The sequence below is a fragment of the Eupeodes corollae genome, chromosome 1, assembly GCF_945859685.1.
Source record: "Eupeodes corollae chromosome 1, idEupCoro1.1, whole genome shotgun sequence".
Lineage (NCBI taxonomy): Eukaryota > Metazoa > Arthropoda > Insecta > Diptera > Syrphidae > Eupeodes > Eupeodes corollae.
Window position 1 is genome coordinate 76,173,893 of NC_079147.1, and position 26,919 is coordinate 76,200,811.

The 26,919-nt window shown below is 38.3% G+C and overlaps 1 protein-coding gene across 3 annotated transcripts in view; it reads right to left on the reverse strand.

Annotated features, from left to right (window-relative positions):
- LOC129938347 (inositol polyphosphate-5-phosphatase A) overlaps window positions 1-26,919 on the reverse strand; it is a 143,982-nt gene that overhangs the window by 23,588 nt on the left and 93,475 nt on the right. For all 3 annotated transcript variants that reach the window (XM_056045838.1, XM_056045837.1, XM_056045836.1), the window contains exons 5-7: window positions 21,044-21,131; window positions 20,818-20,973; window positions 3,493-3,744 (exon numbers count right to left, since the gene is read on the reverse strand). In XM_056045838.1, the coding sequence (XP_055901813.1) occupies window positions 3,493-3,744; window positions 20,818-20,973; window positions 21,044-21,131 (496 nt within the window). The remainder of the gene's footprint in view (window positions 1-3,492; window positions 3,745-20,817; window positions 20,974-21,043; window positions 21,132-26,919) is intronic.

Consider the following 26,919-nt stretch of genomic DNA (forward strand, 5'->3'; position numbering starts at 1 on the left):
GTCAAGGTCGGGTAGGCGGAATTGTTGATCTGCGTCGCCTAGGTTGAGTGGTTCTATCTCCCTTACAGCGGAATTCGGTTCGTCACCGCCGTTATATAATTTGGAGAAGTGGTCTTTCCATATACTCAACATTGACTGCGATTCCACTACGATGTTTCCCTGATCGTCTTTACAGGCTTCGGTTTGTGGCTGGTACCCTTGGGAGTTTTTATTTACCTTCTGGGAAAATTTACGACCCTCATTCCTGTTGTGACATCCCCCTATCTCCTCGATCGCGCTTCTCATGCTCTCCTTTTTTCCATCTAAGAAGCCGGTGTTCCTTTCTTCTCTTCTGCTCGTAGAGGTCGCGAGCAGCTCTGGTCCTTTTGTGCAGCGCCGTTTTGTATGCCTCTTGTTTCGCTGCTTGCGCTTGCCGGCATTCGTCGTCAAACCAGGGGTTTCGCTGTTGTGGCCGTGTGAAACCTTCACTTTAGAGGCGGCATCTCTGATGCCTGCAAGGCAATGTTGCCACTGGTTCAAATGCAACATTACTTCGCAACTAAAGGTATTTTTTACGTGGCCAGGAAGTCACTCCGCCGGCACAACCCCCAACCTGGAGGGCCAGATCCTTAGTATAACTCCAAGGAAGGGGAGCCGGATAAACCGCTCCTTACAGGCCTGTGCTCCGAATATGTCGAAGAAGCCCTATAATGTGTTCATTAAGTAGTTCAGCCTTACTGGAACTGTAGACGCCACCGTTAATTCCATCTCGAGAATTCGTCCGCTGCCGCCTGGATAAGGAGAGGTGCCTTAGTGGAAACACCTCTCCCCCCTCTCTCGTTTGCTGCCCCCAACAACTTTCCACTGGGGTTTCAACCCAATCTCCCGTTGAGGTACTAGGCACCCGATGTTCACCGTGGGGAGGTGAGAGTAGAAGTTGATAAACAGAGGTGGGTTTTGAGAAAAACCTGTGGACGCTTGTGTCCTCTTGAATGCACATGTCTACCATTTGAACATCTCTACCGTAGATATTAACGTCAATGATCTGAATCAAAATTTCGTATCTTCGACTAATTTTGTTACCAATAATATAACTCCATGTCCCGTTGTATCCAATGTTTTCAATAGTATTTCCCCAACTTATAATTCATTTTCCTTTTCTATTATATCTCCTGAGGATGTGGTTGAAGGTGTCCTGTCTTTTAAATCAAATGCTATTCTTGAAGCTTCTTTTGCCAGTTCTATTGCCGTATATTACCCACTTAATCAATTCAATCATCAACAACAAATGAATTTCCTACGCAATGAAAAAAGGCGAAAATAATACCTTTTCCAAAAACCTCAAGAGAAGACGAGTTTAGACCAATCTCAATACTACCTTTTCTTTCGAAGGTGTTCGAAAAAATTATTCAAAAGCAAATTGGTACGTTTCTTGATCACGAAAATATATTAACATCAAAACAATCCGGATTCCGTAATAAAAATACCTGCATTACTTTCTTAATAAGTGTTTCAGAGGACATAAGAAAATCTATCGATAAGGATTATGTTACTTTTTTCATACTTTTAGACTCAACACTTTGCCAAAAGCTCTCCCTATTTTTTAACTTCTCTTCTGATGCAATCAAGTTGATTTTTTCTTATTTAACTGGAAGAAGTCCAATTTTCTATTAATCAAAAGCGGTGTCCCCCAAGGGTCCATACTTGGACCTCTGTTCTTCTCCCTCTACATTAATGAGCTTCCATTAACTATTAAGCATTGCTCCATTCGGCTATACGCTGATGATGCTCAGTTATATCTTAGTTGTCCGTTGGGATTATTTGAGCACTTTGCTACCTGTATAAATGAAGATTTGTTAGAAATTCAACGTTGGTCACACCAAAGTAGCTTAGTGCTTAATCCTAAAAAATCTAAATGCTTAGTGTTGTCAAGGAATAATAAAGATGTAAACGGTGATTTTTTAAAAGCTTGAGAACTTTAAAAAAAAAAACGCATAAAATTTGCAAAATCTCATCGATTTTTTATTTGAAACGTTAGATTGGTCCATTGCATTTACTTTTTGAAGATAATTTCATTTAAATGTTGACCGCGGCTGCGTCTTAGGTGGTCCATTCGGAAAGTCCAATTTTGGGTAACTTTTTCGAGCATTTCGGCCGGAATAGCCCGAATTTCTTCGGAAATGTTGTCATCCAAAGCTGGAATAGTTGCTGGCTTATTTGTGTAGACTTTAGACTTGAAGTAGCCCCACAAAAAATAGTTTAAAGGCGTCAAATCGCATGATCTTGGTGGCCAACTTACCGGTCCATTCCTTGAGATGAATTGTTCTCCGAAGTTTTCCCTCAAAATGGCCATAGAATCGCGAGCTGTGTGGCATGTAGCGCCATCTTGTTGAAACCACATGTCAACCAAGTTCAGTTCTTCCATTTTTGCCAACAAAAAGTTTGTTAGCATTGAACGATAGCGATCGCCATTCACCGTAACGTTGCGTCCAACAGCATCTTTGAAAAAATACGGTCCAATGATTCCACCAGCGTACAAACCACACCAAACAGTGCATTTTTCGGGATGCATGGGCAGTTCTTGAACGGCTTCTGGTTGCTCTTCACTCCAAATGCGGCAATTTTGCTTATTTACGTAGCCATTCAACCAGAAATGAGCCTCATCGCTGAACAAAATTTGTCGATAAAAAAGCGGATTTTCTGCCAACTTTTCTAGGGCCCATTCACTGAAAATTCGACGTTGTGGCAGATCGTTCGGCTTCAGTTCTTGCACGAGCTGTATTTTATACGGTTTTACACCAAGATCTTTGCGTAAAATCTTCCATGTGGTCGAATAACACAAACCCAATTGCTGCGAACGGCGACGAATCGACATTTCACGGTCTTCAGCAACACTCTCAGAAACAGACGCAATATTCTCTTCTGTACCCACTGTACGCATTCGTGTGGTTGGTTTAATGTCCAAAACTGAGTGCGAAACTTGGTCACAATCGCATTAATTGTTTGCTCACTTGGTCGATTATGTAGACCATAAATCGGACGTAAAGCGCGAAACACATTTCGAACCGAACACTGATTTTGGTAATAAAATTCAATGATTTGCAAGCGTTGCTCGTTAGTAAGTCTATTCATGATGAAATTTCGAAGCATACTGAGCATCTTTCTTTTTGACACCATGTCTGAAATCCCGCGTGATCTGTCAAATACTAATGCATTAAAATCCTAACCTCAAAAAAATCACCCTTTAGTATAATTTATAGAGATATAATTTGAAGACAAAAGTAGTTATTTGAAAAAAAAAAAATAATTGCAAACATTTTAATAGAATTTAAATAGCTTTAGCTCAGTATTGTTTAAATTTAGGGCCCTATTTAATAATGGTTAAACTGTTAAAGATTTTAACTATATCTGATTTATCCGAAAGTTCAAAAACTAAAAATATATTTGACATCTATGTACACACAAAATTTACTAAATAAATTATTATTAACTTATTTAGTAAAATCCGTTTACCTTGTGATCACCCATACAAACATTCTCTCCCAATATGTTGTAGGGATTCACTTCACTGTTTTCATTTTCAACAATTAGATCCTTAGCAGCCGGACTCATCAATATACGATCACACCAGGATGGACAACGGGTTGACATATAATCCGATGGCATGTCTGGATCTTCTTCATATGGATAGGTTGGGGGGAATTTGATTGGATATTCGACTAGAATTTCATTAAGTGGATCCAACTCCCGGTCGTATTTTTGCAGCTAAAATATAGAAAAAAGTAAATTAAACTTTTTATTTAAAAACTATATGTAATTTTTGGAAAAGAGTCTTTTATGACTTCAATTTCTTCAGTTGCATGTGCCCAAAAACAAGAAAAACATCTTTTGGAAAAGTCTAGAATAAGAGATGTGATAAATATTTTATAAATAACTTGAACACAGACATAACAATGAGAGAAACGGAACAAATCTAAACTTGAAGCAATCATAACATATGTATGAATTATCATGAAATAGAGTTCCTTTAGGGAAGGTTTCTTGCGAGGAGATGTTAACCACATTCTGTTTCTAGCATCTTACAACTGCACATATTTCACGTTTCCATGGCAGATAAAGTTCAGTCACGAAGGCAATTTTGAAAGTTCTATATAAATATTATATTCGTATTGTAACATGATATTTTTCTATATAAAGCAAGATTGCAATTTAAATTGAGAAGATGCAAAGACACCTTTACTTTGCCTTTTAAGTTTAGCTTTTCGAAGAAATTGACGCATTTTGTATGTTGGTGTTTAAAAAGCAAAGACGACTCGGATGTTAGAGATTTAAGTCTGTAAGCATCGTGAATTTTTTTATTTATTTATTTATTTATTTGAAGCTTAATATACAATATCTTTTACATTTTACATTTATTTATTATCAAGTTAACATTTTAATTCTTTACATCTTTAATTCAAATATATACAGTGGACGTCCAGTATAACGAATGATATAATGTTCGAGGTCATTCTCTATATCGAGAGCGTTCGTTATATCGATCGACTTTTCCATTCAAAAAAATTTTGATGAATAACACTAGCCTTAGCCTTTACTAAGAAACCATTTGTACAGCCGATTTTCCATATTAGAAAACCCTCCCTTTCGCATAGATTTACGTTGTAGAGAGCCATTGTGTGTCAAGTTCAGGTTCTTCAAGATTTTTGTGCGACTTTTCTTAATCCCACATATTGTTGATTTTGGCACACGGAATTTTATTGAAATTTCCTTACGTGAAACGCCTTTGTTGCACTCATAAATAATTTTGACTTTGTCCTTTAATGAAAGCCGAGTACGTTGAGATTTTGTATTCATTTTAATATTTTGTACACAAAACTAAATCTACAAAATTATTACGGAGCGTTTCAACCAGACGAGACTTTAAACAACAAAAACACTATTTAACTGCAACATTATCTTGCCGTCGTGTCATTGAATATGTGTGTGTAAGACCTTACATAAAATTCAAAACTGCATAGCGATAGACAAACCAAAAAATAAGAATTCTAACAAAAATTTTTTAGTAGGCTATGCGAAGACTAAACGAAAAACAGAAAGCTTGTTACAGTTTTGAACCTTTGGCGCACACACATACATATGTACGAGAATAAACTTATGTGTTGACATAAAAATATATGCACAGATCACAATGGCAAGAAAAAAAATCATTTTAAGGCAATATATATACGCGTTCGTTATATCGGATAGCAAATTTTTATCATCGTTCGTTATTTAGAGATGTTAATGTAAATTTCAAAAGCGTTCGTTATATCGCGAATTCGCTATATCGGGCATTCGTAATATTGGACGTCCACTGTATAATAAAGAGAAGTGTTATTTAAAATTAATTTATGGTTCAAGGGAAAACGCTACTAAGAAAAACCCTTATTACTTACTTACTTAAGGTGGCGCTGCTGTCCTGTGTGAACTAGGGCTTCACCCAACAACCTTCTCCATCTAGATCGGTCCCCCTAGCAAGATATCTCCAGTTTCGCGCTCCAAGTTGGGTGAGGTCACCTTCCACTTGTGCGCGCCACCTGATCCGCGGTCTTCCTCTACTGCGCTGTCCTGTGGGTGTGGATTCGCAAACTTTCCGGGCCGCAGCATTGGTTTCCATGCGCTCTACGTGACCCAGCCATCTTAGTTGTTGGACTTTTACCCTTCTGGCTAAGTCTACGTCGCTGTACAGCTCGTCGTTCCATCTTCTCCTCCACTCTCTTCTATGCACACGGGACCGTAAATCACACAAAGAACTTTTCGGCCGAACCGTCCCAAGCTGCTTTCATCCGCTTTTGTCATAGTCAATGCTTCTGAACCGTATAGCAGGACGGCGATGATAAGGGTCTTATATAGAAACACTTTTGTTCCTCGAGAGAGGACTTTACCACTCAATTACTTTCTTAGTCCAAAGAAACAGCGGTTAGCAAGAGTTATTCTGCGTTTGATCTCAGAGCTGATGTTGTTTTCTGCGTTTGCAGCGGAGCCTAGGTAGACGAAGTACTTGACTACCTAAAAGTTACGTTTGTCGATGGTGAAGTTTTGACCAAGACGTCGGTATCCTTTCTAGACAACAGCATGTACTTTGTTTTTCCTTCATTAACCGTTAAACCCATTTTTGCCGCCTCTGCCTCAATACTCACAAAAGCCCCATTGACATCACGCTGAGTTCTTCCGATTATGTCAATGTCATCAGCATATGCCAGTAATTGGACAGACTTTTGAAAGATAGTGCCTCTAGTGTTGACGTGTGAGCTCTGCACTATTCTTTCAAGCACGATGTTAAAAAAATCGCATGACAGCGCATCACCTTGTCTAAAATCTTTTTTCACATCGAAAGGTTCTGTTAAGTTGTTTCCAACCTTTATGGAGCAGCGTGAATTCTCCATGGTCATCCTGCACAAACGGACAAGTTTGGCAGGGATGCCAAAACTAGACATGGCTTTGTACAGCTCGTTCCTGTAGATGCTGTCATATGCGGCCTTGAAATCGATGAAAAGATGGTGGGTGTCGATTTGGTGTTCTTGGGTTTTTTTCCAGGATCTGCCATAATGTGAATATTTGATCAACTGTGGACTCTCCTGGTCTAAAACCACACTGATAAGGACCTATCAGGTTGTTGACGATGGGCTTTAGACGTTTACATATAACGGCAGAGAAGATTTTATAGGCGATGTTAAGTAGACTGATTCCTCTATAGTTGGTGCAGTTTAGAGGGTAAGTTGGTGCATGCACCTAACCAACTTATCTCCAGCTGCTTTAAAGAGCTCGGCATTCAAGCCATCCGCTCAAGCGGCTTTATTAGACTTCAACTTAGATATGGCAATCTTTACTTCGTCTAAGTCGGGAGGACGGGATTGTTGGCATTCTACGTCTATATTGAATGGATCATTCTGCCTGACAGCGGAATTCAGTTCTTCGTCGCCGTTATACAGTCTGCAGAAGTGGTCTTTCCATATCCTCAGCATTGACTACGGTTCCACTATGATTTTTCCACTTTTGTCTTTTGCAGCCTTCGGTTCTAGGTTTATGTACTTGTCAATTTTGTTTCACCTGTACCTGCTTGTACCGCACGCTTCTCATGCCCTCTCTTTTTCCTTCTAAGAAGTCGGAGTTCCTCTCGCTTCTTCTTCTCATAGAGCTCATTAGCAGCTCTCGTCGTTTTATGCAGCGCCGCTTTACGTGCCTGTTGTTTGGCTGCATTTGTCTGCCGACATTCCTTATCAAACCAGGGGTTCTTTGTTGGTGGCTGCTTGAAACCCAGCACATCAGAGGCGGCTTCTCTGATTGCATCTTGGCAATGTTGCCACTGGTTTTCGATACATTGTGTTGGCGGCAGAGAACTTCGAGAGAGGTTACTTGTAACTCGGTCGGAAAAGTATTTGGCGATTGTAGCCGTTCGACGTTGTACCTTCTCCCAGCACCTCCATGTTTTGCCTTGGGTCTGGAAATCCGAAGTGCTACCCTGGCTACAACGAGTCGATGTTAGGTCCTCGGAAAGTTCGTACACCCATAATGCTGGAAGCGTGTCTGGCGTCGATCGCAATATGGTCAATCTGGTTGACGGTAGATTGATCTGGAGAAGTCCAAGTTCCTTTGTAGATGTTGAGGTGTGGAAAACGCTTACTTGGTACCATGACGTTTCGCCCCGCAGCGAAATCTATGAGCCTGAATCCATTGTCGGAAGTGTTGTCGTGCAGGCAGTTTTGCCCGATTATTCCACCAAAGATGTCTTCCCTTCCTAGCTTGGCATTAAAATCGCCCAGGACTATTTTAATATCGTAGCTAGGGCACTGCTCATATTTTTTGTCTAGGAGCTCGAAGAACATCTTTGGTGTTGTCGTCTTTCTCTTCTGTGGGGGCGTGCACGCATATCAGGCTAATGTTGCAGAATTTAGCCTTGATGCGTATGGTCATGAGGCGCTCATTGATGCACCTATAGCTCAAGACTTCTTGCCTAAGTGTAGCTCCAATGACGAAGCCGCATCCAAAAAAGCGCTGTTGGTTTTCTCGGTAGCAGTCACCATAGTAAATATCGCAGTTTTTCATCCTCATTTTGCCCGGCCCATCCCATCGTATTTCCTGGATGGCGGTGATATCTGCTTTATAGCAGTCTAGGGCCTCCGCTAATTATTCGGGCGCACGTAGTCTGTTAAGGGACCTAACATTCCACGTGCATATCCGACGTTCGTTGTCCTTTATTCGTTTGCGTTGGTTGTCAACAGTAAATCCGTCCGTATCCGAGGCTTGTTGGTGCTTCGCAACTATGAAAGCTTTTACGTGGCCAGGAAGTCACCCCGACGCACAACCCCCAACCTGGGGAGCCAGATCCTAAGTATAACTCCAAGGATGGGGAGCCGGATAAAACCGCTCCTTACAGGCCTGGGCTCCGAATAAGTCGAAGAAGCCCTATAAGGTGTTCACTAAGTAATTCAACCTTACTGGAACTGTAGACTCCAACGTTGATTCCATCTCGGGAATTCCTCCGCTGCCGTCTGGATAAGGAGAGGTGCCTTAGTGGAAACATCTCTCCCCACCTCTCTCGTTTGCTGCCCCCAACAACTTTCCACTGGGGTTGGAACCCAATCTCCAGTTGAGGTACTAGGCACCCGATGTTCACCACGGGGAGGTGAGAGTAGGAGTTGATAGACAGAGGTTTGTTTTGAGAAAAACCTGTGGACGCTTGTGTCCTCTTGAATGCACATGTCTACCATTTGAAAAACCCTTATTAGAATCTTAAAAACTAGTATTGCTTAGGCCCTATTATCAACAAAATGCAGAAGTTAACAGTAATTTTAGTTGTTATTGTGGTTAGATACGTTTCTGATAAGATTGTTGTTGATTGTTATTGTGAGAAGGAGCAGTTTAAGAAAAATTTCTCTTGTTGTTTGTTAACAAGGATCTTAACGGTGTAAGCATTAGCCTTATCATGGAGTCTTTAAGTTGAGTAATTTGAAAGTAAGCTTTTTATCTAAAAATATGCCGAGGTATTTGCAGTTATCCGACCATTCGATTTCATTGGCACAGATTTTCAGTTTTTTGTCCGGTAAGTAACAAGAATTTCTTCGACGTGTAAACCATGTTGCTATTGTCTTCGTACCGTTGACTTTAATTTTCCATTTGTGAAAATATTTCTCAATAAGAACTATGGCGTCTTACAATTCGGTAAAGACATTTTGAAATAAAACACCGGAGGCAAATAAAACGGTATCGTCAGCAAACATTGCTAAGCTTATATTTGGGTTGGGACAAAAAAATATTGAATAAAATTGGGCCCATAACAGATCCTTGCGGGACGCGTGCGGGAACTTCATATTTTGAGGATCTTACGTTTCCGAAATGGACTGCGAATTTTCTGTCTTCCATTAGGATAGGAAAGTTAAATTTGGCAAGTTTGAAAATAAGGGCATTGTGCCAGACTGTGTCAAAGGCTTTTTCGATGTCCAAAAGGACCATACCTGTAGATTTCTTTATACCAAGGTTTTGTTTTATTGAATTTTTAATTCTAACAATTTGGTGTATAGTTCAATGACTAGGTCAAAAACCAAACTGATAATCTGGGTAAAGATTTAAGTCATCGATAAGGCACTGTATCTTGTCTTTAATAATTTTTTCTAAGATTTTACTCAAACAGTTAAGTAGGCTTATGGGTCTGTAGCTTAGTGGGTTTTCACGTGGTTTTCCTGGTTTCGCAATGGGTATAACTTTTGCAACTTTCCAACTGGTAGGAAAATAACTAAGTTTGATGCAAGAGTTTAGAAGGACGGTAAGGAATCTTGTGCCCTTAACTGGAAGTTTTTTCAGTAGAGTGTTGTTGATGTTGTCTACACCTGGGGATTTTTTGGTGATAGTTGCTTTTATGAGTTGCTTCACTGTTTTATGGTCCGTAAAACAATCTGCATTCGTTGTTGTTTCTCTATTTGGAATTTCTAAAAGAAGATCATGGATCTCACTTTCAGTAATATTATCTCTAAGGATAGGTTAGGTTAGGTTATAGTGGCTGTCCAAGATGGAAACGGACACACTTAGGCCAGTTTAATGGCCCATTGTGATACCACATGAATCTTTCTCCTAAGCTCAATGGAACCAGCTTGAGTCCCTTACGAAACGTGAGAGGCTGATTATACCGATATGATTTAGTTCGTTAAAGAAGAATTCTCCTAGGTAATTCTTGCATTTTCGAGCTAGAGCAGGGCATGTGCAGAGAAGATGAAGAACCGTTTCTTCCTCGTCCATACAGCTTCTGCAAAAGTCATTTGAGAATACGCCTAGTCTCGTGGCGTGCTTTCCTATTAGACAGTGTCCGGTTATGACACCTATTATCGAGATTATATGCGATCGGCTTAGAGAGAGCAAGCACCTTGAACGTTTTAAGTAAAGTGTTGGCCAGATGTTTTTTGTGGCTTGACACGTGATGATGTTGTTCCACCTGGTGCCTGCCCTCCTCACAGCGTCTTCCATTAGCAACAGTTTAGAAGTAGCGATTGGTATGCCAGTACTTGCCAAACGTGGTAGCATGGGGTGAACTGTACCGTTCCTGGAGAGTTCATCTGCCTTACAGTTACCTGGAATGTCTCTATGGCCCGGCACCCAGCAAAGGTGAATATTAAACTGTTGCGCCATCTCCATTAGAGATGATCGACAGTTATGGACTGTTATAGAGTTTGTAGAGACAGAGTCCAGAGATTTGATAGCGGCCTGGCTGTCAGAGAAAATACGGATGTCAGATGTTGATATCACGTTTTCTTTGAGCCAAGACAAGACTTCCATCCATCAGTTCCGCCTGGAACACGCTACAATGATTTGGAAGGCGGAATGAGAGACTTAATTTCAGTCGTTCAGAGTACACACCTCCACCAACCCTAAGGCTAAGATGAGCCTTTTTCCTTAATTACCCTAGTTATTTTCCAGAAAGGCTTATTGGCTTTATCAAAACTTGATAAAAAGTGAATCCCGCTTTCTATTTTTAAAGGAAAATATCTCATTCTTAATTTTGTTGTTTAGGAATTTTAAGTTAGAGAGAAAAGTTTCCTGTCTATATCGTATCCATTTTCTTCTTTCAGAGTTTCGTAAACGGATAAGAGAAAGAATATAGTTTGGTAGAGTAAGTTTGTGGATATTGGTAGAAGGTTTTTTGGGTATGAAGAAATCAGTAGCCCTTTTGATTATTTCAGAAAAATGTTCAACGTACCTGTCGATTTCGTGGGATGAATGAATGTCTTCGATGGATACAACATTAGGATTTAAGTTTTCTCTTACAAAAGACTTGTACCTAGTCCTATTTGCTGCTTTGTAGTTGTAACAGGTTCTTTCTGAAACTTTTGAGACATTACAATTAAGTTCTAGACAAACAACGAGATGGTCGGAACCCAATTTGTTTAATGTTGTTGGGTTAGACAGATTTGGATCACTGTTTGTTAGAAACAAATCAATTGTGGAGGGAGATTTTGAAAGGGACTTAGGAATGTAAGTGGAATCAGGTGTGTGCAAAATAGAGAAATACCGATTTGAGGTAATAGTATTGTGGAGAATATTTCCCTAACAATTTGCTCTCAGGCAACCCCAAGATTGATGTCTAAAATTTAAACAATTTTATTAACTTCCCATAGGAAGTTCTTGTAATAAAAGATTTTAAGAGATGTTTATGCGTGCCCGTACGTTCGCGAAGTTTTTTTCATCGTCCATAGCTCAAGAACCAGTAGAGACATCAATTTCAAATATATTTTTTTGGTACAAATTTTGGACAACACTAAATATCTTAAGAACCAATAACACTACAGACTCGAATTCAATTTTATATTATATATTGTAACGTGATACCAAACAAATATATTTTTGGAAAAAATCTAATAAACAGTTTTTTTATAAATAAAAAAAACTGAAAAAAAATTGTCAAACCGGAATAAGTTCAAGCAAGCCAGGAAGAAAGACCAAAAATTACAGCAACAAATATTGCAATGTTCCAGAGGCAGTAAAAATATTTGGTCACTTGTAAAAAATATGAGGAATTCTTCCCCTTAGTAGTACCCGTGGCATGATGTTTAGTGCGTGCGACTGTCATGCCAGAGGTCTTGGGTTCGATCACTGCCTATGCCATCTGAAGTCTTTTCACGGGTACTGCCTCTTGCTAGGAATTGACAAATTCTAAAAGAGTAACTCTTGTCATGAAAAAGTGCTTTCTCAAATTAGCCGTTCGGATTCGGCATATAAACTGTACGTTCTCTCCATTCCTGACAACATGGCACACAGGAATGGTTAAGAGTTGTAAGTCACTAGGCCCTTGTTCTCAACGGACTGTTGCGCCACCCAATTTATATTTATTTATTCTTCCTCTTCCTGGATTCCTACGCTCGTTGTCAATGACACTCCATTTGTTAGCTCTTGAGCTTGGTAGGCAGTTAGCCGCCAAATCAACGCTGCCGGTGAGTGTTATGACTCCGCCTGTACTTTAGCTAGTTAATGATTCTATGGGTCCAATCTTTTTTCGCACTCGTATTGTGGCAAGAGTTCTTAAAGATCTCAACATTAATAAATCCGCTGGTCCGGATGGTCTCCCCGCTATTGTTCTGAAGAGGTGTTCTTCGACGCTAGTTAAACCACTACGTAAGATTTCTTATCTGTCTTACTTTTCAGCTATCGTTCTAAGGATGTGGAAAACAGCATTTGCCAAGCCCATGCCCAAAAAGGCGGATCTTCCTTACCCTCTAAGCTTACGTTAATTCTTTCCAAGGTCATGGAAACGCTGACTAATTATCAGCTCAAGAAATATCTCGAAGATAGAAAGCTTCTTAATGACCGGCAATACGGCTTTGGTAGCAATAGGTCCACTGGTGATCTCATGATTCATCTCACCGAACAGTGGAACAAATCTTTACATCGTTTTGGAGAAAGTACGATTATTGCACCAGATATTTCGCAAACATTTGATAGGGTTTGGCATGAGACTCTCTTATCAAAATGCGTGCTTTCGGTTTTCATGAATCCCCCCTTCATTGGATTAGTAATTACCTTTCAGATAGTTGAAAACAAGTAGTATTGGATGGGTTCAATTCTGAAAACCACAAAACAAATGCTGGTGTGCCCCAGGGCTCTGTTTTATTTCCAACACTCTTCCTCATTTTAATTAATGATCTCTTGTCTGCAACTTCTAATCAAATACATTGTTTCGCTGAAGATAGTAATATGAGCTTTTCATATTCTTTTTCAGGTTCACAGCCCTCTTTTTCGGATGTGGAACTGCAACTACAAAATATGATAAGCTCATTAAATTCCGACTTGAGCAGGTTTGTACAATGGCGAGTAAAAAACCGTGTGGAATTTAATGCTTCGAAAACCCAATGCTGTATTGTATCGTTAAAGCGAGATATACTCCCCTTGCCATTATCCATAGATGGCACTTGCATCGAGGAGACTGAACATCTCGATATTCTCGGTATGTGCATCACCAACCACCTTTTGTAGAACGGTCACATACGCAATGGGGCCAAAAATTCTGCAAGGTGTTTGGGTTTTCTAAGGCGATGCAAGAAGTTTTTCTCACCCTCTGATTTGGCTGTTATCTACAAGACTTATATACGTCCAAATCTTGAGTATAACTCCCATATCTGGACTGGTGCTCCTGCAACTTACTTAAGCCTCTTGGACAGTATCGAACGCAGAGCATTCAGATTGATTGGTGATATTACCATCATAAGATTATTTACGTCGCTTGAACATCGTCGAAATGCTTCTTGTATCACCCTCTTTTACCCTTATTTTAACGGTTCATGCTCTTAAGAAATAGCCAGTTGCATTCTTCCCCTTAAACAGTTCAACCATAATACTCACGCTTCCAGGAATGCTCATCAATATTACCTCGAGCCCAACTTCGGTCGTACTTTCAAGTACAGAGATTCGTTGTTTAGCCGTACTATGCGAATGTAGAATGGCTTGCCACACTCTGTCTTTTCCAGCTATTGCAATATTCAGAACTTCAAAACCAATATGCACCAACACCTCCTTTCAAGAGTATTGGTATGGGCTGTATTATTAAGGTCGAAGTCTACGCTGTGTCTAAAAGCTATATCTTTCCTTTGACGTCAAAGTGCATATTTTAAAATCTGTTTTTGAATATTTGAGTCAAGCTTTTTCATAACTTTTATTATATAAACAGCATTTGGTTTTAGATTTTTTTAAAATACTTGTGGCATACCGGATTCAGTATAGATTGCATTACTTCAAACTCTTTTAAGTTTTGATAGCTAAACACTTGATTTGCCTAGCACCGGGATGTTTTAATGGATGCATCAAACACTCTAAATTTAGCAGTTGCATCCACATACTTGTTGCAGAAGAAATTACTCCACAAAAGATTTATTGCCGTTTTGGCTGCAATGCATTTTTCTTTCGAGTTATCAAGAAACATATTTGAACTGATTTACTATTTCTATTGGTTCACGTTCCAAAAACCATTTCTCTTGGGAAGTTGTTCTTCGATGATTATTTTCAAAAACCATGATTTTTGACTTTGCAACATTTATACTTAAATCCTATAAATCACAAAAACGCTTAAGCTTGCTTATTTTTAACTGCAAAGCTAAAGGGATTATCAATCAAGAGCATTTTTATTAATGTTTTACCAAGCTTAACACCACCAGGGAAATCTTTGGATACGTCATCAATATATAGTACGAACATTAATGGACTTAATCCACAACCTTGTAGAACACCAAAAATTAGACATTCTACTTCCATTCCATACAACACCAGAGGTATCGGTTATAAGAAGCTTTTATATGTTAAGAAATTTTGTTGATAAGCCTAGGGTAGACATTTTATAAATTAAAGAACTCCTGTTAACCGTATCAAAGGCCGACTTTAAAAACCTAAAGTTTTTTTTGTTCTCTTAAAACATCTTGATCAGTAGTGAGCGCAAATTTATGGTCATGTGTTGATAGACCCGATCGAAAACCGGCTTGGAAAATACTAAGTAGTTGATTCTCTTCAACCCATTTCGTCAACCTATGGTATAGAAGATATAAAAGTTGCGCAAATCCATGGTCTTAAAAAAGATTTCGGAATAGATTCTTCTTCAAGAAAAGAATACATTATTATAAACCAAAAAACGTTCTGATGCGTTTTTGTAAAATACAACGGGAATTCCGCAGACTTATCATTTTTCATTGATTTCAAAGTATCTTGCAACTCTTTCATTAAAATTGGTCCATTAAGGCTTTACCCTTTATGTTTGTTTTAGCCAACCTAAAAGCTTTTCATTTTTGTAATCTTGAATCCAAGTTTTACTCATTTTTGCCAAAATAAAAGCTGTTAATTCTTTTGCCCAAAAATTATGTATTAATTATTAAGTAATTAATTTTTAGTTTAGCTAAACTGAAAGCCATATTTGCATCTTTATATAATTTTTGCAATTTTTCATTAAAATTTTGTTAAAAAGTGAACATTTTCTTTTAACATAATTTGAAAACACATAGTCGATCCGGCAGGATTTTTTGTTTTTTATAACAAGCTCACACTCAAGGGGATATTACTACCCTTATTATGCAGAGGCACAGTGTGAGCACTAGGAAGAGGAGAGAGGGTTTTAAAAGGAGATGTCGGTGCACATTGCGTTTGAATTTCTGAAGACAGAGTGTGGTAAGGTATTCCACATTCGCGTAGTACGGCTAAAGAACGAATCTCTATATTTAATAGTACGGTCGAAATTCAACTCGAGGGTATACTGATGAGCGTTCCTAGAATCGCGAGTATTACGGTTGAACTATTTAAGGGGAAGAATGGAGCTGGCTATTTCACTAGAGCATAAACCGTTAAAATAACGGTAAAAAGCGTGAGACAAGAAACCTTCCGACGATGTTCAAGCGAAGTAACTGAACTCATGATGATATTATCACCTATCAATTTAAATGCCCTACGTTCAATACTGTCCAAGAGGCTTAAGTATGTTGCAGGAGCACCAGCCCAGAGTTGGGAGTTGTAGATAACAGCCAGATCAGAAGGTGTGACAAATTTCTTGCATCGCCTAAAGAAACCTAAACACCTTGCGACATTTTTGGCGACATCGCGTATGTGATCGTTCCACAAGAGGTGGTTGGTGACACACATACCCAGAATATCGAGGTGTTCAGTCTCATTGATGCAAGTGCCATCCATGGATAATGGCAATGGGGGTATATCTCGCTTTAACGATACAAGACAGCATTGGATTTTGGAATCATTAAATTCCACGCGGTTTTTTATTCCCCATTGAAAAATGCTGTTTAAGTCGGAATTTAATGAGCTTATCTAATTTGTCACTGCAGTTCCACATCCGAAGATGAGGGATGTGAGTCTAAAATCGAATATGAAAAGCTAAAAGTACTATCGTCAGCGAAACAATGTATTGGATTAGAAGTAGCAGACAGGAGATCATTAATAAAAATGAGAAAGAGTGTTGGAGCTAGAACAGAGCCCTGGGGCACACCAGCATTTTGTTGTTTTCAGACTTGAACTCATCTAATACTATTCGTATTGAACGATCCGAAAGATAATTACTAATCCAATCAAGGGGGGATTCATGAAAACCGAAAGCATGTATTTACGATAAGAGGGCCTGATGCCAAACCCTACCAAAAATGCTTTTGAAATATCTAGTACAATAATCTTACTTTCTCCAAAGCGATGTAAAGATTTGCTCCACTGTTTGGTGAGATGAAATATGAGATCACCAGTGGACCTATTGCTAGGAAAGCCGTATTGCCGGTCATTAAGAAGCTTTCGTTCCTCAAGATATTTCTTAAGATGATAATTAATCACCGGGTCCATGACCTTAGAAAGAAGAGACGTAAGTGCAATCGGTTGGTAATTAGAGGGTAAGAAAGATTCGCCATTTTTTGGGGATGGGCTGGAAAAATACAGTTTTCCATCCTCTCGGAACGAGACCTTAGGAGTAGGACAGATGAAAAAGCTTACGCAGTGGTTTTGCCAGCGTTTAAGAATACCTCTCAAGCGAGGATAGCATCCGGGCCAGCGGATTTATGTGTGTTAAGATCTCTAAGGACTCTTGCAACAGTTCGGGTGCAAAAAAAATTGGTCCCATAGAATCACTAACTCGCTCAAGTACAGGCGGAGTCATAACACTCATTGACAGCGTAGGATTGGCGGCGAACTACCTTACAAAGAGATAAGCTTTCTTTAAGAAGCTTACAAAAGGAGTATCATTGACAACGAGCGTAGGAACCGATGAAGGGGAAGAATTCCTCATGTTTTTTACAAATGACCAAAAACTTGTAGTGCCTTTGAGACATTGCAGTATTTTTTGTCGTAACTTTGGTAATATAAAAATTTGGTCCCTTGAATATGGGCGTTGCAGGCCTTCCTGGCTTGTTTAAACTTTTTCCGGCTTTCCTCAGTACGGTTGGCTTTATAGCAACGGAAACTAACCTCTTTGGCCCTAATAACCTCTTTACTGCTCGCATCAAACCAAGCGTTTTCCTTGGGTATGATACTTTTAACCCTAACCGGTATAAAAGTTCTCATTCCCAGAAGAATTAAACTTGCGATCATATCAGCGCTGGCATCATCGTCACTATCGACGAAGCATAGTAACCAGTTAAAGATCCTGAAGTAATTATTGAGACCTTCCCAGTTAGCTTTCTCGTATTGCCAAACGGTTCTCTTAGGAGCTCTTTCTTTAACTGAACAGTTTTGACACGAGAAATTTGCTGATATAACACAATGGTCAGATGTGCCTAGAGGAGATATAACACTAACAGTGTACTATTCAGGGTCAGAGGTAAGAAACAAGTCAAGAGTGTTTTTAGCTCGACCTTCAACGTCCGATTTGACCAGCTGAGTTAAGTGGATCAACTCAGCGAAGATTTCTGCACACACTCCATCGGGTGTTGTCTAGCCTGAATGTTGAAGCCATACAAAATTGTGTACAATGAAATCCCTCAGTGATTTCAGTGTGAGGATAGAACGAAACATTTCTTTGGATGGAATCAGACAAAGCATCAAATTCACGAGAAGTTGATACTCTGTATAAATTAGGGCTTCGATTAAGGAAGCAGTAGTGAATGATTTGCTTATTTACGGAGAATTTAAACCACATATAATTAAAAAGGGAATTGGTGCAAATACCATATAGTAGTAAGAGCTGATAAGCAACATCATCAATGTTTAAAACCAAAACAGATAAAATTGAGAATACAATTCACTGAATTAAAACACAGAATAATTATCATACCCTGCACTGCTAGTGTTATGCCTTAGCAGTGACGAGACCGATCCGACCCTGTGATGCAAAACAGTAAATTTAATTTTACCACCAAAACACTTTTACACTGCCAATCACTAGGATGAGGCCACATATTTTTCAACCGATTTTCGGTTTTGGGTTACAATATTTAAGAACGTTTTACAAATAACTATTTTTATTAAATTTCAACTACAAATGGGTTCCGGAAAGACGTTGACAGTAGCAGAAAGAGGACAAATCGATGCTTTCAAGGAAATGGGACTCTCAAGCCGAGAAATAGCAAGGAAGCTGAACAGAAGTAAGACAGTTGTAAACAACTATCTTGCTGATCCTCAAAACTATGGAAAAAAACAAAAAGGACGCACAGCCCAAGCAACAACATCCCGAGAAAAGCGGTTAATTTTACGTATTGCTTCAAATTCTACTCAATCAGCTACTAAAATAAGGTCCAAAAGCGGAGTATCAGCCAGTATTTCGACAGTCCGAAGGATAATAAGAAAAGACGGTACTATCCAGAGAAGAAAACTCAAAAAGAAACCTGTTCTAAAGCAAGTACACAAGGAGCTGCGAATGAACTTTGCAACAGAACATGTCTCATGGAGCAGTCAATGGAAACGCGTCGTCTTTTCGGATAAAGAAAAGTTTAGCCTTGACGGCCCCGATGGTTACAACTTTTATTTCCATGATTTAAGAAAAGAGGAACTAATTTTGGGAAGACATCACAGCCGTACATCAGGTGTTATGGTGTGGGGAGCTATCACCTACTAGTGCAAAATCGAATTGTTGGAACGCTCATTTCCGAAGATGAAAAATATTTTTGGACCTCTGCCTTGGATTTTCCAACAAGACAATGCCCCCATCCACACTTCCAGGGTTGTCAAAAGCTGGATTTTATCAGAAAACGTAGAGCTTTTGCCATGGCCACCGGACTTGAACATAATCGAAAACGTATGGACATGGCTATCTCGAAAAGTTTATGAAGGCGGTAGACAATTTGAAGACAAGGACTCCTTAATTGAAGCTATAGACTATTTAAAAAAAACTGTATGATTCCATTCCAAACCGTCTAATAGAGGTCATATCGAAAAATGGGGGGCACACTCATTATTAATTGAGAAAAACTTAATAAATAAATGTTTGAAAACCAAAAACTATAAACATTTCTTTCATTTTTTTGATATTTTATAAGATTTTTCATGTGGCCTCATCCAAGTGACGCACTTTTTCATACTGTTTTTAAGTAGCCCTTTAATTAATGTAGGGAAATTCCAACTGTTTTTTCTATTTAACACTGCAGTCGTCGCGCGGATTACTATTGTAATCCACTCATACAAAATGGAGTATTCCTAAGAAACTAGTGGTGGGGATTTTTCATCTCTTTTAGTATTTACAGTTAAATAGATAGAACAGTTAGTTAACTTAACTTAATATAACATGTAATGACATTTTAAAGCCAAAATAAGTTTGAAAAAATGAAAGCATTTTGGTTTTATTATAATTTTAAAATGCATTCCATAAGTAATCCACGCGACGACTGGTGTAACAATATGTGGCCTCATCCTAGTGATTGGCAGTGTATTACCAAATTTATATTCCAATCAATTGTAATAAAAATCTATCTATCTATTTATCTTTAGTATCTATCTATTTATGATAGTATTTTTATGTAATCTTAAGGATAGGTGGTCCAGACATGAAGTACCTCTGGTAGGTTTATTTACCAAGGACAAAAAACCAAAACAAGATAAAGCAGCTAGATAATATTGTCAGCATCAACCGATTCGGACAAAATTTCAATATTGAAGTCTCCTTAGAGGACTTCCACATTATTTCTTATTATCCATTGTTAGTTTAGGTTAAGGTGGCCATAGACGACGAACATGCTCGCCGAACATGCTCGTTTGCATTTCCCCCTACACGGCGAACACTGTTCGCGAACATTCATTTCTTTCCGATTCTTCAAAGAGTAAACATTATGTGCGATAAGGAGCAAGTCGTTGCTCTTATGATAATTTATCTATGTGAAAGAAAAAACAAAACAAATTCGATGAATTCTTCAATAAAATCGCGGCTGGCTGTGGCCATGTGTTTATTTTTTGATGTGCACTCAACGAAGTTTACAGCAAAAATGAGGTTTGCTCGCGAACATGGCCATACACGGCGAACATTGAAACCAACGAACACGAGAAAATCGAAATGTTTCGCCAACAACGAGCCGTTCGCGAACTAGCCCATACACGACGAATATCTGGCGAGCACGAGCATGTTCGGCGAGCATGTTCGTCGTCTATGGCCACCTTTAGGTTGATGGGCTGACCGTTGATTGATGACGTTATCGCCACTCTTAGATCAATGAAGATCCATTGTGATACTCTGAAGTATAGAAACTTTCCATTGTACAATGATGTTTATATCAGAATTAAATGAGCTTATCATATTTTCTCGTTGAAATGCCACAAGTAAAGAAGAGGAGCGTGAGTCTGGTATATATACTTTAAATAAAAGCCCCATCAAGGTGTTTAAACTGTTTTTGGGTCATATACAACAATACACAATAATTTTCTTACCCAAGCTTCTTTAAACTTAAGCTGATGATCGGCATAGTTAAATTCTTTTTTACCAACTGTAAGTACATTATCGCCATCGGTATTTCTATAGTGCACCTTTGTACTATCATGCTTAATACTTTGTACCCGATGTGCAGTTAAGTTTTCTGTAAGTTCCTGTTCGATTAAAAATAAAAAAATACATTAACAAAGCAATAAACAAGTAAATTTAATTATTTTTAATTACTTTAACAACACCTTCTGTATCACAGCGAAAGTTAAAATCTCCAAAAACAAAGAAGGGTGCCAGACCGTTTTTGGCATCTATATGGAATCTAGAAATAAATTAAAAAATTATTTATTTATAAAATATCATTGAAAAAAAAAACAAAAATATACATATAGAAGGTATAAAAATAATTGTCTTTTGGATTGATGATTAAATTATATTCACGTAATATTCATTTAAGACCGTCACTTTTATTTTCTGAATGCCTTAATTATTATGTGGTAACGTAGCATTTATTGTATTGACGTAGGTTATTATTATCAGATAATAATTCCAACAACTGTTTACTTATGTAAGCCTAGAGGTAGAAAAGAGTAACCCAGATTATACCTAGAGCTTCTATGAAAATGTATGTTAAATTCTTTATCTGTGATTCATATATTGTTTGTGGATAAATATTTACCAAGCAAGTAAATAAGAGGCTTCTTTTTTTATTAGAGATATTTTTTAAAGACACCACGTAGAATTTTCGGAGATTTTTTAGCTTTAGATTTGAAAAAAAGCCCCTGGGGATAAGAAATATGTCATCATATATATTTTCTTTCCGAGACGGAGGGTTAATATTCGAAACAGGAAAATTGGGGGCGGAGGGCGGTTGGGGTAAATAATGATATGAACAACGTGGTGGGTTACTTTATCATATGCATATAAATATGTAACAGACTGCTATGAATTTAAAAAATCTGAATATTGGATTTGAATGAGGGGAGCCAGATGCCAGATGAGTTAACACGACGCGACGATGAAGGAGGGCTGAAACACTCATAGCATCAAACCGACTTATTGAAGATGAAGTACTTCAGTTTCTTCTTTAGAAGATTCTAATCTCTAAGATATTAAGTAAATTATTATCTAACAATATTATTCGTTTTAATAATTTGAATAGTGGAAGCAGGTCGCTAGAAATTGCTTGTCCACTTATACACATAAGAGGAAAGAGGAAACCACAATGGTGGGCCTCAGAGCTTGACTCGCTTAGGAAGGAATGCAGGAAACTTTTCAACCGGGCCAAAGCTGCTAGATTAGCCTCTCATTGGGACTCCTACAAAGAAACCCTAAGAATCTACAAGAAGGCACAAATGAAATCCAAGCGATCTTCTTGGCGATCCTTCTGTGGCATGATAGAAGAAACTTCTGAAGCCTCTAGGTTACGGAAAATTCTTTCAACTAATCCAGCTTTGTCAAGCTGCTTGAAAAATACAGACGGCTCCTGGACAAATTCAAGTAATGAATCGCTGAACTTACTATTGGACACTCACTTTCCTGGTAGTTCTCTTACCGAAACTTGCAACAGTTATATACGCTCAAGTTCGAATACAACATATCCACAAGGTCTGACCACAAAGGATAAGCTACAATGGGCTCTCAACAGCTTCAAACCATTTAAAGCTGCAGGACCAGATGGAATAACACCAGCCGAATTACAAAAGACTTATGATATAATTGCACCAATCCTTGAGGCAATTTTTACCAGCTGTCTTTACCTGGTCCATGTTCCCTCGGCATGGAGAGAAGTTAAAGTTGTTTTTATACCTAAAGCAGGTAAATGCTCCCAAGTCAATCCTAAAGATCTACGACCTATAAGTCTATCATCATTTCTTCTTAAGATCCTGGAAAGATTGATTGATATCCATTTAATGGCACGTATGGATACAAGACTTCTGTCTTCGTCTCAACATGCCTACTGTAAAGGTAAATCGGTGGAAACAGCGGTACACGCTTTAGTACGCACCATCGAATATTCCCTCCATCATAAAGAGTTCACTATGGTTGCTTTCCTTGACATCGAAGGTGCCTTTAACAACGTGGACACATCTGCAATTATATCTGCACTGACATCTCTAAATGTAGAGAGTTCGCTTCGGGAGTTAATTCATTAAATGTTGGCAACTCTTCTAGCAGACGATTCGTTCGTAGAGGGACACCCCAAGGTTGTGTTCTATCCCCTCTCCTCTGGAACCTAGTGGTGAATGAAATCCTAACTAGTCTGGATGCGGAGGGTTTCAGAGTGATAGCCTATACGGACGACCTTGCTATAGCAGTTTCAGGAAAGCATCTTAATATCCTAAAAGAACTCTTACAAAATGCCTTGAACAGACTAATACTTTGGGCTGATCGGTGTGGACTGGATGTTAACCCACACAAAACCGATCTGGTCTTATTTTCGAGAAGATACAAGATTCCATTTCTCAACCCTCCTTATAAAGGGTGATTTTTTTGAGGTTAGGATTTTCATGCATTAGTATTTGACAGATCACGCGGGATTTCAGACATGGTGTCAAAGAGAAAGATGCTCAGTATGCTTTGACATTTCATCATGAATAGACTTACTAACGAGCAATCATTGAATTTTATTACCGAAATCAGTGTTCGGTTCGAAATGTGTTTCGCGCTTTACGTCCGATTTATGGTCTACATAATCGACCAAGTGAGTAAACAATTAATGCGATTGTGACTAAGTTTCGCACTCAGTTTACTTTATTGGACATTAAACCAACCACACGAATGCGTACAGTGCGTACAGAAGAGAATATTGCGTCTGTTTCTGAGAGTGTTGCTGAAGACCGTGAAATGTCGATTCGTCGCCGTTCGCAGCAATTGGGTTTTTTTTTATTCGACCACATGGAAGATTTTACGCAAAGATCTTGGTGTAAAACCGTATAAAATACAGCTCGTGCAAGAACTGAAGCCGAACGATCTGCCACAACGTCGAATTTTCAGTGAATGGGCCCTAGAAAAGTTGGCAGAAAATCCGCTTTTTTATCGACAAATTTTGTTCAGCGATGAGGCTCATTTCTGGTTGAATGGCTACGTAAATAAGCAAAATTGCCGCATTTGGAGTGAAGAGCAACCAGAAGCCGTTCAAGAACTGCCCATGCATCCCGAAAAATGCACTGTTTGGTGTGGTTTGTACGCTGGTGGAATCATTGGACCGTATTTTTTCAAAGATGCTGTTGGACGCAACGTTACGGTGAATGGCGATCGCTATCGTTCAATGCTAACAAACTTTTTGTTGCCAAAAATGGAAGAACTGAACTTGGTTGACATGTGGTTTGAACAAGATGGCGCTACATGCCACACAGCTCGCAATTCTATGGCCATTTTGAGGGAAAACTTCGGAGAACAATTCATCTCAAGGAATGGACCGGTAAGTTGGCCACCAAGATCATGCGATTTGACGCCTTCAGACTATTTTTTGTGGGGCTACGTCAAGTCTAAAGTCTACACAAATAAGCCAGCAACTATTCCAGCTTTAGACGACAACATTTCCGAAGAAATTCGGGCTATTCCGGCCGAAATGCTCGAAAAAGTTACCCAAAATTGGACTTTCCGAATGGACCACCTAAGACGCAGCCGCGGTCAACATTTAAATGAAATTATCTTCAAAAAGTAAATGTCATGGACCAATCTAACGTTTCAAATAAAGAATCGATGAGATTTTGCAAATTGTATGCGTTTTTTTTTTAAAAAAAAGTTCTCAAGCTCTCAAAAAATCACCGTTTATATCTAGTTTTTATGTGAGATTTGTTGTGAATCGTCAAAAATATTACTTCCATCGTGCCACAACATCAATGAATTTCAAATTACTGTCGCATACGCATTGAGTGTAAACTGAAAACTATCCTTTTCTGTTCTTATAAACTTCTGCACCAAGAACTTTCGGAAACCTAGCCAAGCCGTAAAATTTGTTTTGAACGTTCATAATATCATGACGATCAGTAGGAAGTGTAAATAATTGCGGTCTAATTAATATGGTGGGTTACTTTTCGTACGATGCGGCAAACAGTTGATTTTGAGATATTAAACATATCTCCGATGCAGATTTGGATAGATCCTGTGGCATAAAATCTTAAAGTAATGCACTCTCGGGTTTATTTCGGTTAGTTTTATGCTCCAAATGATAACCAAACAAAATCAACAACTGATCCACAGATGCTTTGGAAAGTCGGAACCTCATTTTGAAGTCAATATCATCACAGTCTGAAAATGGATTCTTGTGAACGCGGAATACTCTTGAACGGCAAATAACTATATGTTGTTCTTCTTCGTCAGATGAAGATGACCAATCTTCTTATTAAAGTCATAAAAATGATTATGACTTTTTAAGTCATAAAAGTAATGAATTGAATTTGTTTACCTATTCATTCTGTATCTCCAAATATTGAGAATACAAATTTTACAAAACAAAACATCAGCCGTGAATCTGTCATTTTCATTTTTCAATGACACTTTTAAAATTTAACGAGCCAAAAATGGCTATTTAGTTTTAAAAGGTGTTTAAAAGCTTGTTTACTTTAAAAACGCTGTGTGAAACCAAAATATCCCATTTTACAATTTAAAATGTATAAAAGTTGTTTTTAAAATTGGGCATAAGTTCATTAAATAAATTATGGCTGAAACACATACACGCTCCAACTTCGGCTTCAGGAATTCATTGCATGCTATGGCTATCACAATGGAGCTTCGACCTCACGTTTCGTTTGACAATCGTAAGGAAAAGAACGTAATGTAACGTAATTTGACTCCAAACGGAAGCTCTAGTTCAATTATCTTAACATTTGCTTTGTCTGACAGCTCAACAGCTGTAAAAAAATGTCAACAAACAAAATATTTGCTCTATGGAGGGATGAAATAATAGAAATGTCGTTCAAAGCAACCTCAAAGCAGGCCTATCGTAACGCAGACGAAGCCAAAGCGGAAGCGTGTTTGTGATTTAGCCATTACTCTCTAACAGTGTTATCTTTTTTAATAATTTAAATAGTGTAAGCAGGTTTTTTTTGAGAAAATTTAAAATTTGAAATTTTCAAAAAAATGTTTGTCCAAGAAACTGAAATTTTATATTTCAGAATAGTCTTCCGGATACATCTCATCAGCTGATATGTTTGTTTTATTTTGAAAATTCTGGAGTTTGGTGTGAATGATTTGGCTAGTTAATATTTTTAAGGTCTTAAAGATTTCCATATTCCTAGAAATATAAACAAAATTTCTTACATTTCCTGTGAGAAATGTGTGAACAGATTTTTTTCAAGTATTCCCTATCTAATAATTTATGATGACAGGAACCACTTGAACAGTTTTCATTGGGCAGGTTCAGACATAAGGAACTTCAAGGCAAGGCAACCAATTAAGGCAACTTTATTGGAAAGAAGACTGGAAAGTTAGTCAAAAATCTCCGTGATAATAGAGTCCACTAATGTAAAAATGACAGCTGATCATGTTTTTTTTTTAATTTAATAAAAAACTTAACTTTAATTTTTTCAAATTTATTTATTTTTGCGCAAAACAGAATTACTTTTGTGGATACTCACAGAAAAAAAAATGTTTGGGTGCCGTGTAATTAAGCCAAGTGAAAAAAGGTGACATTTCAAGAATTGGGTTTATTTCACGGTAAAAAAGGGTGAGACAAGAAACTTTGCGTCGATTTTCGAGTGACGTAATCGAGTTGATAAATTTAATGTCAGCTATCATTTTAAAAGCATTTCTTTGAATACTGTCCAAGAAGCTTAAATAAGTTACTGGAGCACCAGCAACTGTAGATTGTACCCAAAACAAATTTCTTGTAACGTCACAAAAAAACTTGCGGCAATTTTTGGTAACATCGCTACACAAAAGGTGGTTGCTGAAGCACATTCCTAGGGTGTCAAGATTTTCAGTTTCATTGATGCAAGTGCCAATCATAGAAAGTGCCAAAGAGGGTATACATCGTTTTAACGATACAAGACAGGTCGGAATTTATTGAGTTTATCATATTTTGCCGTTGCAGTTCTCTATCCGAAGGGGAGGTTTGTGAGTCTGGAAACGAATATGAAAAGCTAAGAGTCCTTTCGTCAGCA